Here is a 17,126-nt window from a genome sequence, read left to right as displayed (position 1 = left end):
TCCTACAAGTAAAGCAGACTGTGGAAGAAGAAAAATGCAGCTTGAATGATTACATCCAGAAAAGTGAAGAACCAATGATTAAGGAAGTAAATAAAGGAGGCTTTTTAAAGACAACTAAAACAAAAGCAGAATATAAGAAAGAAGTAATTGAGCAGTGAGCTGAAAATTGGAAAAGCAAAGCTCTGAATGGCCAATACTTGAAAAGTATTGAAGGCAAAGCTGACCGGAAACTAACTTGGAACTGGCTAAGATCAGGAGTACTGAAAAAAGAAACAGAAAGCTTTATTTTGGCAGCTCAAGAACAAGCCCTAGCCACAAACTGCATGAAGGCAAAAATTCAACATGTTACCACCAACAGCACCAATGCCACCTCTGCAATGAGAAAGATGAGACAGTTGATCACCTGATCAGTGGATGCAGCAAAATTTCAAACTGACTACCTACAACGCCATGACCGTGTTCCTAAGATAATTCACTGGAAATTGTGCCAGAAGTTTGGATTTGAGTACAGCAAAAACCACTGGGAACATCAGGTTGAGAAAGTTTTAGAGAATGAGAAACTTAAGATCTTGTGGGACTTTAGGATTCAGACTGACAGGCACTTGGTCCACAACACACCTGACATAACAATAGTTGAAAAGAAAAAAGTATGGTTCATTGACATTGCAATACCTGGTGATGCATGGATTGAAGATAAGCAGCAAGAAAAAAATCACAAAGTACCGGGACTTGCAAATTGAAGTTGAGCGACTGTGGAAAAAGAAATCGTGTGTTGTCCCGATTGTAATTGGAGCCCTTGGAGCAATACCCAAAGGGCTACCCCACTATTTAGAAATTCTAAATTTGCCAGACTTGAACATTTTGATTCTACAAAAAACCACCTTACTTGGAACAGCTTACATCCTCCGACAATACCTTAACAGTTCCTAGATCCTTGGTTAGGACTCAAACTGCTGAGGTATTAACCAGCCTCAAAGGCTGTGAATCTCACTAAAGATTAAATAATAATAATAATAATAATAATAATAATAATAATAATAATAATAATAATAATAATTTTTAAAAAAATTGTTATACTCTTTTAAACTTGTTTTTAAGTATTGCTAGCTGGCCAGAGACATATGTTTGAGATGGGTGGCCATATAAAACAAATAGTAAGTAAAAAAACTTTCTCCTTGCTCTGTAAAACCAATGATAATCCCATTTGAGAAATTTTATACATACACACTCCTGCTCATACTAACCCACAGATCAGTATAAGAAAGTTGTAAAAGTATTGCACAAATGGCCGATAATAGGAGTGTATACAGGTAGTCCTCAATATACAACCACAACTGAGATGGGAATTATGGTTAAGTCATTGTGGCTAAAAATTGAGTCACCACCTGATTTCACTCGACTACATTTGCCTTTCTCAAGGGTTATTAAATAATAATCATTAAATAAACATGAGGGTGATTACGTAGAGCACAAACTGTCCGCAGGAAGCCCTGAGAGCTGGAGGCCTATCACCCAGCTGGGTCCAAACAGGACAAGCAGCAACAAGCTTTGCAAAGCCCAAACCGGCCCAACAGGAGGGAAGTGCTTAGCTGGATTTGAGCCTAAGCATCCCCTTCTGATTCTGAAGAGGCTCCCAAACAAACCTACATAATTGGCTGTGAGAAGCCCTGATGTTTTGAACCCTTGCTTGTGGGCTAGCTGGCAGTAAAGAGACTGCAGGCCTCCCCTACCTCTTCCTATGCTTCGGGAAACTGAACTCCCTGCGTGCAAAGATGACAGCTGCCAGACAAGCTTTCCAAAACTTTCCCCTTGTTTTTAACCTCACCCTCCTCCTGCACAAACCCACTTTTTTTCCGGTGAAGAAAGCGATATAAAAATGCTGGAAGGGACAAACTTGTTGATCTTTCTCTTCCCCTTCCAGTGCTTCCACCCACCGGTGCTTTGATGGAATGAAGCTCAATTCTCCGCCTCTGTCCTCCAATCTCCGTCTCTTTGAACAACCTCAATTTCCTAAATTTACCGCGTGCACCTAGAAAGAGGGTGACAAAATCTGTTAAGTGATTTACCTTGATGAGCGACTGGCAGGCTGAAGAGGAGAAGAAAAGAATCTTCTAGGGATTTAGCTCAAACTGAAGGGTGGGGGGAGCGCAACAACAACAAAACTTTAGAAAGTTTTTTCCTTCTATGATCCAGTTTTTGCCACGGCTGTTTGCTACATGTGTTCTGGCAGTTTCTCCGTTCAGCTCTCCAAACAACCCACGCAAGATTTTTCTTTGCTTTCTTCATTCTCTCTCCCCCCCTCCCCACTTCTTTATAAAATTTTACTCCGCCCCTTCCAAGCACAAGCAGGAACTGCTAATGTTCGGACAAGCACCGTTAGGCTTATGGATACATGCAAAGCTATGGTTCATGTTTGTGCCAGGCATGCCCAGGGCAGATCCAGACATATCAGAATTCATATCCGGGTCTTTTTAAAATGATGCTGCACACATGCTGAGTCCTAGGCTTGTCATTTACAGGCAGCTGTGAAATCCAGCAGGTCAAACGTCTGTGTGCGGTTGAAAATAATACAGCAGCCTCCGATTCCAAAGTGTTTACTAATGATTCTGCAAATTACATTGTTAGATACCACCAACATGTGGGGCAACTCAAAGCCTCTGCTAACCAAACGCAACAAAGCCTGTTGTTGGAATTTTGATAAAATTATTTCTTCAGACTGATTTTGGATGTTATAATCCAGCGGCCGCCAACCTTTGAGCACCAGGGATCTGTTCCATGGAGAGAGGTTTTTCTTGTGCCGCCTGCATCCTGCGGATGGGGCTTCATTAGTTTTTGCGGCTCAGTTGCTGGCATGCCACAACCCAGTGCCGGTCCACGGACCAGAGGTTGGAGACCCCTGTTATAAACCATGTTGTAATTTTAGTGATGAAGAATCACAAATTAGCTGAGCTCTACAGTGTCCTCCTGGAAGGACTACATCCTGCATATACTAATATTGTGCAACGGGATCTTTACTGCTCCTTGATAATTAGCACCTACCACCCTCCTAACACTTATATTCCTTTAAGGGCTAAACGAGATCTAAGAGCAATGCACCCATAAATACCATGGGGAACTGTGATTCCTATGTTTAAAGGTATTGTCGCCTGCCCTCCAGTTGGCACCACTTCCCCTTCTGGCATTACAAGATCTGCTCTTGCACTGTCAGATGTTGCTCGAAGGGGTAGCTTGCCATATGGCTGAATTTTCTACACGCTAAGATGGTCTATTAGTGTAGAAACAATTAGCTCAATCATGTATTGCAAAGATGTTTGTCCAGTACAAATGGAGTGATTAATTAATTCAAATTCTGCTTGTTCAAGAACTATCCATCACCCCTTCAGTGTGTTATGATCCAGATGGTCAAGGCAAAGCAGGCCTCTAGAAAAACTTAATTTATACTGGTGTAGGAAGTTAGCACCCACCCCTTTCCTAGAGGAATGAAATATTTTTAGGAAATATTAAAAAAGGCAGAATATTATATTTCCCTGGATGAGAAATGGATAAGCATGTTTTGAAGCAGCTCCCATCTTCCTGCCCCCACCCTTTGTCAATGGGCCATTAAGGCCTGGTCCAGTCTATTCTACATAACAAAGATCTACCTCCTTCAGGCAGAGCCATAGTAGGAATTGCCAAAGATCCAACAAAGATAGGATTAGTCCTCTACACAATAGCAGCAGAAACTCACCACATGTGACCTGGGAAGCATGTGACCTGGGAAGCACGTGACCATCAGCCAGCAAGGCTAGCTAAGACCCCCACCCCTGGGAGTCTGACAACCAATCAGAATACTGTTTCGGGGCCCCAGGAAATGCAAAGCCAGAGAGAGCATAAAAACCCGAGGATTTACTGTATCTGCCCTTTTCTGTTCAGGAACTCAAGCCATGTGATCCTGTCCACCATTAAACCATCTTTCCAAGCAGTCTCCATGTTTCCAGTGTCTTTTTCCCCACTTGGAGCAGAACCCAGAAGGATGTTTCTTCCTACACTGGTATAGTTCTACTTCTGGCTCAAGGCAATGAAGAAAAACCCTGAGCTGCATAAGAAAACCCATAGTGGGACTAGGCAAATTGTAATACATGCTAAGTATGTTTGAACTTAGCTGGACATCAAACGCTTGAACTCTTGTCTGTTTTCCCTCATTTCTAGAATAAAAAAATACAAACGATAATAAGAATTTCAAAGAGAAGTACAGTTCCTATTTTATTAATAGCAGAGAATTTAATGATGCCTTGTTCGATCATCTACTTAAAGTTGAGAATCAAACATTACAAGGTTATAGAAAGACCATTCTTGGAAGGTCATCTCTGATTCAATTCAATTTCAAAGTGTATATCACACATTATTTTCCTCCACTGAGCTGGAAATAGGCTCAGGATCCTCCTGAATATCCCAGCAGAACTTGAAGGGCAGCTTTTCCACTCTCTCCTTAAAGATACGGTTAAATCTTTCATTCTGGGCAACAGTCATGAGGTTCTTCCAGTCCCCAATAGTGCCTGGGAAACAATGGATAAAAATGTCAACGGTTTTAACTGGTTTACTGAATTAAACCAGAGGCTATTTATATCATCCTTTAATCCTGCAGGCTTTTTAAAGGAAGCAGTTCTGACACTGGAGGAGGACAGTGTCCAGGGTAGAGAGTGAAGAGTTTATGTCTCCCTCATCCTAAAGTGGCCAGTGTGAGCTAGAACAATCCCATTCCCAAAGGATCATTAGACTCTGCAGGCAACAGTCAGATTATATCCATGCCAAAAATCTGCCAGAGTGACAAGAACACTACTTAACATTGGTATAGCTAAGAAAGACCTATGGCTGCCTTAGATGTAGGCTGGTGATGAGACTAGCACAACATTATGGACAGCAGCAGATAGAGGGGTTGTTGGGATACATTTATATCACTTAAGGAGGTGTCTTTCAAATGAAGGCAGTAATCCTGGTTTAAAATGAACCCTGGTAAGTTAAAACCAGAGTATGAATTACTATTGATTTACCTTTGCGAAGAAAGTCTCCTTTTCTGCAATCTACAATGTCAGGAGGCATGAATGTGTAGTTTGCTCTAGAATCCACTTTCATGTTATCAAATGTAGCTTTATCTACCACATCATCCACCTCCTTTCCACTTAGTTCTCTTCCTAGGAAGTTGCATATTTTCAGTACAGAACTTCTCAGATCCTGCAATTCGATACAGCTTTATATTAGGTCATCCACAACAATGGAGAAAACACTGAAAGGTATCTCACATATACTGCTATCACTCACTCCCACAGTCTTTAATTCTTTCTTTTCTTACTGAAAAAAATTACCCTGATAAAGTCATTTGTGGGTTTGTTTTTTTTTAATGAAAACTCTACATGCACATAGGAAGCAATATCAATGGATTAAACACAGAAGTGCTTCCTTAGGAATGCTGCTAAAGTAAGAGGCAAGTCGCTGAGAAATAATCTTGGATCTCAGTATATTTACTGTATATGAACAATTTTCTTAAGATTCAGGCCCTTACATTCTTAACAATCTTGGCAGCATCAGAGGCTGGCCAATTCTATAGCTAGGCTAAATAAATGCCTTGACTTCTCTTAAAAATGCAGTTGAGTTGAGTCAATCTCTTTTGAGCCAAAACAGTAGAATATTATGAGACACTTTGGCTAATATTTTGCTGAATTATAGGTGCAGATTCCCATATTGGATTCCCTTACCAGTCAGTAACTTTTATCAAAGAGTAAGATCAACTTTTTTTTTTTTTTTTGCAACATTGGTTTCCAACAGATACATGCTGGCTCTTTGAATTCTAGCATACCTGGACAAGTGCATATTGTTCATTAATCTGATGTCAAGGTGACAACAGACTAGTTTCCTGGATCTGCCACCTTTCTTTGGAAGAGGTGACATTTACTTTTTTTCAGAAATTTCACGTCCTTCAGGAGTTCACAGAGATAACTAAGAGTGGTTCTGTAATTACCTGTCTGCTCCTTTCCTGAGTAAGATATTCTACACATTCCTCCCTTTCTAAAGCCTCCTGTGCTTCAAGGTTGTTCATATTGCACTACACATTTACACATCTTACCTTTTTCATTTCTTCATAGGAAAGGAAGAGAATATTGAAATCACCCTTATGAGCGTACCAGCCTTCTACATGGTCAAGCCACAAATTACTAGGCACTGATAGGAGAGAAATGAAACTCACTACTTTTCAAATGAATATATTAACTTTTATTAAATTTAGATTCTGTCCATTCATGCCCAACACAATCACACCCTGATTTTAAGCCACCAAACAATTTACCTCTCTCAGTTTTTCTCCTCCTTATTAAATGGATCCTCGTATTTTCTTCTCACTCTCCCTTAATAAGCTGCCTTCTCTTGCCTCTCCCGCCCCCTTTTACATCATGAGTTGTCCTAGGAATCCTTCATTCATCTCTACCCATTCGTCCCATTATAAACCATTTTCATAAAGGTTTACACAAATTATTGCATAAATAAAATCATTATACTTATGTTAAGGGACAGGGTGGGTTGTTTGCTTTTGTAGGAAGTGGATTGAAATGTATTCATAATCTCTTATCCAAGACAAAAATTGACAAAACATGTCATGATCAAGGTCTTCTTACCTTTGCCAGACAAAAACCACTCCAAGAATGTATCAAAATCTTTTGGTGTTTCCCTTACAGGTGTAATTTTGGTAAAATGATAGGTAGAAACCAAGACATCCTTTGGATTTCTAAGCACATAAATAATCTGTAGGAGAAAAATGATCATATCTAGTCAAAATGTTATTGTCAGATCCTCCAACTGGAGTGAATGCAAGGATGGCTTTCAGCTTCATACCCCAGGAAGAAAGTGGGATGGATGAAAGTCTTCCTTGAAGCTTGGTAGACCTTAGGGGACCTTCTGGAGGTCAGAACTCCATTTCTACTTTATTTCACAATATGTTAACTGTCCATGAATGAAATCTCTCTCTATTTATCTATCATCAGCTAGCTGTTTGTGTAGATGCCCATCTCACAGTGACACTTGGTGATGAACACAATTAAATAAATGGCAGACAAGGGGGCAGATGGGAGAGGACAGCATGCATCGACCTCCCAATATCTTCCCCCTGAAGGCTACAGGAACATTGTGGAGACGTTTTCCCCCTTCTCTCTTTCTCCTTTTCCTACCTTCAGCATTTGCCTTGTGGCAAGATGGGATAATAATAATAGTAATAATAATAATTATGATGATAATGTAATAATAATAACCATCAAGAAAGAAATGGAAATTTTAATACTTGCTGCTCAAGAACAAGCACTACAAATGAATGCCATTAAAGCAAAGATACAAAAATCCACTGACAATGCAAACTGCCAACTTTGCAATGACAAAGTTGAAACTGTTTGACACTTAATATGTGAGTGCAGCAAAATCACGCAAACTGATTACAAAGCTAGACATGATCGAGTTCCTAAATTAATCCACTGGTCATTATGTAAAAAATACGCCCTATCTGTATCCGAAATACGCCCTATCTGTATCATGGGACCATTAAGTGGAAAAAGTTCTCGAAACTGAGACGGTGAAGATATTGTGGGACTTTCGAATACAGACAGATCGTCATTTGGAACACAACACGCCAGATATCATAGTTGTCAAGCATACAATTTATTGATATCGCTGTACCAGGAGACGTCAGAGTCAAAGAAAAAGAACTGGAAAAAATCATGAAATATCGCAACCTAGCCATTGAAACTACACAGTTATGGATAAAACATGCAACAGTGATACCCATTGTCATCGGGGCACTTGGTACTGTGGCCAGGAATTTTACAAAACACATCAATAAACTGCAGATTCCTGCAATAACACCAGCGGACCTGCAAAAAAATGTGCTACTTGGAACATTGTATATTTTAAGAAGATACTTGGTTGATACCTAGGACACTGGCAGCAAACCGTATCAACCATTAGCACCAGTCAATGGCATTTGTAATGCATTTTTGAATGTTCAGTTGACTGAGTTTCATGTTTAATGAATAAAGTAAATAGTAGTAATAGTACAGTCATCTAACAGGCTCCATTCTGTCATGGGATCTCAAGGTTTATTGGCAAAAAAACCATGTTTTCAGGATCTTCCAGAACGCCATCAGGGTTGGGGCCAGACTCACCTTGGCAGGAATGATGTTCCATTGGACAGGGGCCACATTAGAAAAAGCTTTCCTTGTAGGTCCTGTGCTACAAAACTCTAGGTGACAAGACACCCCCCCCCAAAAAACCCCATGTTTCATCTGCTGGATTTGATGGGATGGGTTGATGTAACTGGGGATCAGAGGGCCTTCAAATAACCTGTTCCCAACTCATGGAGGACTTCAAAGGTTCCAACCAGCATCTTGAATTGGATCCAGAAGCAAGCTGGTAGCCAAACTGGTAACAGTTCATAAAACAGGTGTAATGTGCGCAATTCTTGGATCATACACAACTGCCCATGCTGTTGCATTTTGTACCAGTTGAATCTTCTGAATGTCTTTAAAGGAATCCCCGTGTAAAGATGTTATGGTAGTCTATCTGAGATGTGACTACAGTATGAGTGTCAGAGAGTAAAAGTTCGGATTTGAAAACAAAAGGTAACATTCCTCAAATTGGTACCCTCCAGAGCTAGCCATGCAGCATAAAAGTTACAATCCATCTGGAAGTGTCATTTTGGAAAAGGTAAGATTAAAGATCTCTCTCTATATGGATCTTTAGTTTGCTTCTTAGCCTGTTTCCGCCAGGTAGGACATTCTGGGTTCCCTGTTTTGTTTGAGGTATTTTCTCTTGTACTTCAAACCTTGTTAGCACACACCAAACACAATGGAATAATGTAGTATCTGTGTCTTTGCCCTTGCCTGTTTGTCAATAAAACATTCAGATTTAGACAGCTCCCCAGTACATCTCAGGATACATACAGTGTAGCAAAATAGGTCCTACCTTTGCTCTTTTATTTTGTAATCCTTTGGGTACCAAATAGTAAGGCAGATGGGAAGTAAAGAGACGAGGTGATGGGCGATTGGGAAAATCTATGTGGGAAATATTACATTCCAGCCATGGAGCTCTGTCAATCAGGGTAATATTTTCAGTTCCATCTCGATGACCTTCATGAAGAATCAAGCTCACAATATTTTGAGTCCATATTGTGCCTGGAAGTAAACAACTAAATTAATTCATGCAGAGTGATTATTATTTGGACAATGCTGAAATTATGCAAAGCATACTTTCCTATCAGAAAGGATAGTAAACATTTCAGAGAAACATAAAAACAGTTGCTTCTTCTCAAATATTTCATAGATGTATGAGAGAAAGTTAGCTCTGAAAAGTAAAATAAAATAAAAATGGTCAAAATGCAGATTTAGCAGCTTTATTTTCTACATTTCTTACAAGTTCTAAAAAATGCCAAATGTTAAAAATCTGGTTACAGCATAGCAAAGTTGCAGCAACCAAAATATTAAAACCGGATACAGGCTTAACTCTTCCTCAGAAGACATCTTTAAACTTACCAGATTTAGGATATGTGATTATAAATATATCATCATCTCGGATTTCAAAACTTTCCAGTGAATCTATACTTTCAGGTGACACCCCTTCTACAAAATAGCATCCTTTGTGTTTATACAGGAACTTATTTACTGGTTCCATTATTTGACCTGTTGATATAATAATAGAGCAATTGACAATTGTTCCCACGTTTATGGTCAATCATGTATTAATTCTTTTTTTAAAAAGCATACTTCCTGGAAACAAAGAAAAACAAAATATATTATTAGATCAGTTTCTGTAGAAGAGGCAGAGCCTGGGGCAGAGTCAAGCGGGGAATAAGTCTGGAGTCCTTACATTCCCACAAGCAATCTGTGAAGAATTATGGATTTACCAAGTATGAAATTCAAATCTTAATTGTTCATAGCTGGACTACAATTTAATCAAAATATAGTTTCCATTCTATGCATAAATGGGCACTCTATAAGTATAATTTAAAAAATTGAGCAGTTTTATTCTGTGTGGTCAAACTTTACCATTGCATTTAAAAATTGGGTTGAGTGACTTTTCAATATTTAACATATGTTGCTAAATCCATCTCAAAATAAGCTTTTAGTTAGCTAACATGCTAATGATTAACTTTCTACCTCTGGATTTTGCCTGGACATTCTTGACAGCACCTTAAGCTAAATACTACCTTTCCTTGTTTTAGTAACAGGCCCACTTATAAAATTCTTCAGCCACATCATGCCAGCTAGACTGACACTTATTACATAAGAAGCATCTGTGGCCAGGGTGTAGTATGTATTGTGTAACTGAGTGGGAAAATATCTTATACACGGAATAATTTCATGGTGCAATGTAGTGTCATAGTCTTTGAACTACATGATTTTCATCTCTGTAGATACTGAAAACAGTTTGGATACCACCAAGTTCTCTAATTGTTTTCTACAGGTAAGGTCAAATTATCTACATTCAGTTAATTGTCAAGCTATAAGAATGTTGTAAATCCTAATTTTATGCAAAGTTACTCAATTGCTCACTTATTCAAAAAGATGCTGGGAAATATTTGCATATCGTGGCTTCATGGGTATATCTATGGAGTGAATTGAGGGAGTCTTCAGTATTGTGTGCGTTTTCCGTATCAGAGGTTTTATCAATAGTTCTCATAGTATCCAGGGGTTGTTTGATTTGACTCTTCCAAAATAATTTTACAGCATTACCCCTTGGAAAAGCAAATAAGAACATCCCTGGATGAGAAGAGACTTGATGAAATACAATCCTATTGCACAGACACACAGTTCTTGAGAAAGATACTTGAAAAGATTGCAATAGATCAGCTTCATGGATCTCCTCAAGATCAAGGAATTATAGATTAACTCACAGATCTAGGAACTGAGTAGATCTTGGGTTCTGATATAAGCACCCCCCCCCCGCATGGTATAGATTCCTCTCTAGATGGCTCAGTGGCTAGGACACTGAGCTTGTCGATCAGAACGGTCGGCAGTTCGGCGGTTCAAATCCCTAGTACAGGTCTCCTGCATGAGCAGGCGATTGGACTAGATGACCTCCAAGGTCCCTTCCAACTCTGTTACTGTTATGTGTACCCTGGGATGTCTGATTGGGCCTTATCTGGTAGCTGTGTTGTAACAACCTCTCCTTAGAAATACAGCAATGTTCTTTGCATGGGTCTGCCCTTAATGATGACTCAGAAATTACAGAAAATTCAAAACATGGTAACAAAATTCAACCAAAAGATGCTTGTACAGGAACTTAAATGAGACTTAAGGTTGGGAAATATCATTTAAAACCTCAAAATTTTTAGACAGCTATTATTTGAGGATATGCCTTTCTGGAAAAACACCATTTTGTTTCCATTCATCATGATAAAATGGAACAAAGTTTGCTTGGAGATGGGTCAATGACACAAGGCTGGGAGAAGAGTTATGCAAGAATGTGGGAAAGAGCCTTCTCTGTTGCCGCATCTGTCGCAACACTTAGGCAAGAAAAACCAAAAGTACACATATACACTGGGTAAAACCAGGCTTAACAGCAATAACTGTGAGTGGGAACTTGGAGTCTTAGTGGACAACCAATTAAATGTGAGCCAACAGGGTGCAGTGGCAGCCAAAAAAGCCAATGCTTCATGTTGGCTATATTGTATTAACAGAGGGATACAATCAAGATCACGTGAGCTACTAATACCACTCTTTAAAGCCTACTGCATCCAGTTTTGGTCTCTATGCTATAAAAAAGATATTGAGACTCTAGAACAAGTGCAGAGAAGAGCAAGCAGGATGGTTAAGGGACTGGAAGCTAAAACTTACAATGAACAGTTGCAGGAACTGGGCATGGCAAGGTTAGTGAAGAGAAGGGCCAGGAGAGACATGATAGCAGTATTCCAATATTTGAGGGGCTGCTACAGAGAGGAACGGGTCAACCTTTTTTCCAAAGCACCTGAAGCCAGACAAGGAATAATGGATAGAAACTGAACAAGAGTTTTAACCTGGAAATAAGGAGAAATTTTCTGAAGTGAGAACAATCAACTAGTGGAACAGCTTGCCTTCAGAAGTTATGGGAGCTTCATCACTGGAAAATTTCAAGAAGAGATTGGACTGCCATGTGTCAAAAATGGTGTAGATCTCCTGTTTGAAGGGGTGGCGGGTTTGGACTAGATTATCTACAAGGTCCCTTCCAACTCTGTTAATCTGTTAATCTTGGCCTGGAACAATTTCCTTCTCAGGCAGCCAAGTTGATTTCAACTTTATCTGCTTTTTGACTTCAGATTACTTAGAGCCCATAGTCTAACTATACTTTTTATCCCTTCAGAATTGCTGTTAAATGTTAACCAGATTTGAGTATGTTTTAGCTGCAGGAGCGTCATCAGTGAAAGTTATGGTTTATAACTGTCTCAGAGGTGCTTTTTCAAAAGGCAACTGGACTTTATTTTGCCTTGAAGACATTTTGCTTCTTATCCAAGAAACTTCTTCACTTTTGGAAGAGCTTCTTGGATGAGAAGTGAAACGTCTTCAATGAAAAACAAGGAATGTCTGGTTGCCTTTGAAAAAGCACCTTTGGGACAACCATGACCCGGATGACTGAGAACCTCGATAGACATTTATGATTTATGGATGCCTGTCACTTGGCATATATGTGACACCTCTGCTCCATAAGCTGCACTAGTTGCCTTCAATTCAAGGAACTGATGGTTACCTTTAAAACCATTCATGGCTTGGGGACTAAGATATTTGCAGGACCATCTCTTCCTAGTCATATCTCCCTGTCCTACTAGATCTGGCAGGAGAAGCATTTTTTGGATCCTGACCTGTTATGTGGCAGGACCCAAGAGGAAAGGTTTTTCTATCTCGATACTCTGGAACATCATTCCCCCAGATATCATTTTGCCCTGACCTTGCTGGCCTTTTGGGAATCCTTGAAAACTCGGTTTTGTAGTGGAGTCATGGACCCTGATTTGAGTCTCTATCACAGCTGTTTATTGTTGCTGATTTTTTTTTTTTGCCTGCTATATAATGATCATTAATTTTGTTATACTCTTTTAAGTATTACTAGCTGGCCAGAGACATATGTTTGAGATGGGTGGCCATATAAAACAAATAGTAAGTAAAAAAACAGCCCTTTCTCCTTGCTCTGTAAAACCAATGACAATCCCATTTGAGAAATTTTATACATACACACTCCTGCTCATACTGACCAACAGATCAGTATAAGAAAGTTGTAAAAGTATTGCACAAATGGCCGATAATAAGAGTGTACACAGGTAGTCCTCAATATACAACCACAACTGATCTTGGAATTATGGTTAAGTCATTGTGGCTAAAAATTGAGTCACCACCTGATTTCACTAGACTACATTTGCCTTTCTCAGGGGTTATTAAATAATAATTAAATAAACATGAGGGTGATTACGTAGAGCACAAACTGTCCGCAGGAAGCCCTGAGAGCTGGAGGCCTATCATCCAGCTGGGTCCAAACAGGACAAGCAGCAACAAGCTTTGCAAAGCCCAAACCGGCCCAACAGGAGGGAAGTGCTTAGATGGATTTGAGCCTAAGCATCCCCTTCTAATTCTGAAGTGGCTCCCAAACAAACCTACATAGTTGACCATGAGAAGCCCTGATGTTTTGAACCCTTGCTTGTGGGCTAGCTGGCAGTAAAGAGACTGCAGGCCTCCCCTACCTCTTCCTATGCTTCGGGAAACTGAACTCCCTGCATGCAAAGATGGCAGCTGCCAGACAAGCTTTCCAAAACTTTCCCCTTGTTTTTAACCTCACCCTCCTCCTGCACAAATCCACTTTTTTTCCAGTGAAGAAAGCGATATAAAAAAATGCTGGAAGGGACAAAATTGTTGATCTTTCTCTTCCCCTTCCAGTGCTTCCACCCACTGGTGCTTTGGTGGAATGAAGCTCAATTCTCCGCCTCTGCCCTCCAATCTCTGTCTCCTTGAACAAACTCAATTTCCTAAATTTACCGCGTGCACCTAGAAAGAGGGTGACAAAATCTGTTAAGTGACTTACCTTGATGAGCGACTGGCAGGCTGAAGAAGAGAAGAAAAGAATCTTCCAGGGATTTTGTTTAAACTGAAGGGTGGGGGGAGCTCAACAACAACAAAACTTTAGAAAGTTTTTTCCTTCTATGATCCAGTTTTTGCCACGGCTGTTTGCTACATGTGTTCTGGCAGTTTCTCCGTTCAGCTCTCCAAACAACCCACGGAAGATTTTTCTTTGCTTTCTTCATTCTCTCTCCCCCCCTCCCCACTTCTTTATAAAATTTTACTCCGCCCCTTCCAAGCACAAGCAGGAACTGCTAATGTTCGGACAAGCACGGTTAGGCTTATGGATACATGCAAAGCTATGGTTCATGTTTGTGACAGGCATGCCCAGGGCAGATCCAGACATATCAGAATTCATAGCCAGGTCTTTTTAAAATGATTCTGCACACATGCTGAGTCCTAGGCTTGTCATTTACAGGCAGCTGTGAAATCCAGCAGGTCAAACGTCTGTGTGCGGTTGAAAATAATACAGCAGCCTCCGATTCCAAAGTGTTTACTAATGATTCTGCAAATTACATTGTTAGATACCACCAACATGTGGGGCAACTCAAGGCCTCTGCTAACCGAACGCAACAAAGCCTGTTGTTGGAATTTTGATAAAATTATTTCTTCAGACTGATTTTGGATGTTATAAACCAGCAGCCGCCAACCGTTGGGCACCAGGGATCTGTTCCATGGAGAGAGGTTTTTCTGTGGACCGGAGGGGACGTGGTTTCTTGTGCTGCCTGCATCCTGCGATGGGGCTTCATTAGTTTTTTGCGGCTCAGTTGCTGGCATGCCGCAACCCAGTGCCGGTCCATGAACCAGAGGTTGGGGACCCCTGTTATAAACCATATAACATGTAATAACCATGTAATTTTAGTGATGAAGAGCAATGGAAAACACAGGACATAGCCTGTAATTCTCACTAGACAGATTGTGAAATGGCAAACAGAGTTGGTTCTCCCTTTGATAACTTTCCATCAGTTACTTCAGGTCCTTTGGAGAATAGGTTGACCTCCTTTTTTGTGGCAGCCACTCAAATATTGGAACACTGCTATCATGTCATGTAGATTTTGTCTTAATGAATCTAGTCTTTACTTCAAATATAAAGGAAGTCTGTTGGCATTCCTTGGTAGCTGGACTAAGCCCATTCTCTGCATTCAAAGCAACTACAAGTAGTCCTTGACCTACAACCACAATTGAGCACAACATTTCTGTTGCTAGTTGAGATATATGTTAAGTGAGTGCTGTCCCATTTTATGACTTTTCTTGCCGCAATTGCTAAGTGAATCACTGCAGTTGCTAAGCTAGTAACACGGTTGTTAAGTGAATCTGGCTTCTCCGTTGATTTTGCTTGTCAAAACATTGCAAAAGGTGATCACATGACCCCAGACACTGCAACCATCAGAAATATGAGACAAGCATCTGAATTTTGATGATGTGATCATGGGGATGCTGATTGTAAGTGTGAAAATGGTCATAAATCACATTTTGAGTGCTGTTATAACTTTGAATGGTATATAAATGAACAGCTGAAAGTCGAGCACTACCTGTACGTCACGGACATTTTATTTTTCAGAAGTGTTGTTCTGTTAGTTTTGCTTTTCTTTTGCTTTCCAATCTCCCACAGTAGGAAAGTGACATATTTGAGTAATTATATGACCTGATCAAATATAATTACACCACTCAAAAGTCTCTGTCCTCATCTGGATGTGAAAACTTAAATTCCCAGAATTCCTCAGTCAGCATACCATCAGAGAACATGCTATTTGCACATGGAATTAAAGTGAAGACTGGCTTGCTTGCCATTGTGTGCATGATTTGCAGGGTACATCCTACAAGAAGAGATCTTATCGGCTGGCAACCAAGGGAAATTCTGCCCATTCACTTCTGGCATAATTCTGAATCTGATGATGTCCCTTCTGTTGTGACTTGATGATAAACCACCATTAAAAAAAGCATACACTCCTAGTACTATGGTCTCTAGTTAAGTTAAAATACAGGTAGTCCTTCACTTACAATAGTTTATTTAGTGACTGTTCAAAGTTAAAATGACACTGAAAAAGTGAATTATAGCTGTTTTTCACACTTAAAATTGTTCCCCATGGGGATGATCAAAATTCAGATACTTGGCAACTGACTCATATTTCTAATGGTTGCAGTGTCCCGGGATCATGTGATCGTCTGTTGTGACCTTCTGACGAACAAAATCAATGGGGAAGCCAGATTCACTTAACAATTGTGTTACTAATTTAGGTCGTAAAATGGAGCGAAGCACGCGGCCCCATTGCGAACCGGTAGTAAAGGTAAGTAGAACCCACCCCTTTTGAATACCAAGAGATTAAAGTAGCTATCAGTGACTTCTTTTTTTCTGGCTTAAAAATGTGAGTCAGAGAAAATTGTGGGGTGAATACTGGTAGTAAAGAGCTATACTACCAAGTTGTAGTATAGAAAAAGTTCCTTCTTTCACATGGGTGAAAGCAGAGGAAGGAAGTTAAATCTTTTGTTTCTGGGTAGGGTTTTCCCACGCCAGAAAGCAAGACTCGAATTATGCAGAATTCCCTTGCTCAGTAAAGGATGCCAACATGGGAGAATTATTTAGATACTCTTTTTTTAATTTACCAAATTATATGCCCTTTCAACATTAATGTCTACTAATTGCAGAATGATTTCCAACAAGATGTGTTATTTAAAACATACAGAGGGGGAGAATAAAACTTCCCAAAGAGAAAGTTTAGTTACAGTATGAAATTTAAATATACATTGCTCGTATCATATTACAGAATTCTTACCAGATTTTGGATAAGTGACAACATATCACTATCCTGACTTCGAATTTTTCTACTGCCTCAAGGTGCTCAGATTTCATCAAATCATCTGAGAAATTAAGCCCTTTAAAATCCAACAATTCTGTATATTGCTTTTTTCCCTACCAACGTAAGAGTATCTGCAATAAAAGAGAAATTATACTATTTTTCCAGTATAATGCTAGCAGCTGGCACTTAGACACACTGTCAAGTTCTCTCACTTCATAAGTTCTTGGTTTCAACCATTCAG

General features: G+C 39.8%; 1 protein-coding gene across 1 annotated transcript; it reads right to left on the bottom strand.

The window, feature by feature from the left end:
- Positions 1 to 4,275: 4,275 nt before the first annotated feature.
- LOC139323630 (amine sulfotransferase-like) lies at positions 4,276 to 14,121 on the bottom strand. The gene is made up of 7 exons (XM_070953059.1): positions 14,053 to 14,121; positions 9,543 to 9,689; positions 8,977 to 9,185; positions 6,645 to 6,771; positions 6,101 to 6,195; positions 5,031 to 5,211; positions 4,276 to 4,535 (listed from the first exon to the last, which is right to left on the bottom strand). Exons 2-7 carry the CDS (start codon positions 9,679 to 9,681, stop codon positions 4,375 to 4,377), a joined length of 912 nt encoding a protein of 303 aa, XP_070809160.1. The 5' UTR covers positions 9,682 to 9,689; positions 14,053 to 14,121; the 3' UTR covers positions 4,276 to 4,374.
- Positions 14,122 to 17,126: the final 3,005 nt, after the last annotated feature.

This window comes from Pituophis catenifer, unplaced genomic scaffold (genome assembly GCF_029215685.1).
Source record: "Pituophis catenifer annectens isolate HBS135680 unplaced genomic scaffold, rPitCat1.0.hap2 SCAF_1, whole genome shotgun sequence".
Lineage (NCBI taxonomy): Eukaryota > Metazoa > Chordata > Lepidosauria > Squamata > Colubridae > Pituophis > Pituophis catenifer.
The sequence above is the reverse complement of the archived record's forward strand: the minus strand, read 5'-3'. Positions and strand labels throughout refer to the sequence as shown.

Excerpts from the sequence above, each read along its gene's own strand:
- LOC139323630 (XM_070953059.1), bottom strand. The coding sequence starts at position 9,681 with ATGGAACCAGTAAATAAGTTCCTGTATAAACACAAAGGATGCTATTTT. Across the intron at positions 9,186-9,542 it reads AATCACATATCCTAAATCTG|GCACAATATGGACTCAAAAT; the intron begins GTAAGTTTAAAG and ends GTTTACTTCCAG. Across the intron at positions 6,196-6,644 it reads GTGGTTTTTGTCTGGCAAAG|TGCCTAGTAATTTGTGGCTT; the intron begins GTAAGAAGACCT and ends CTCTCCTATCAG.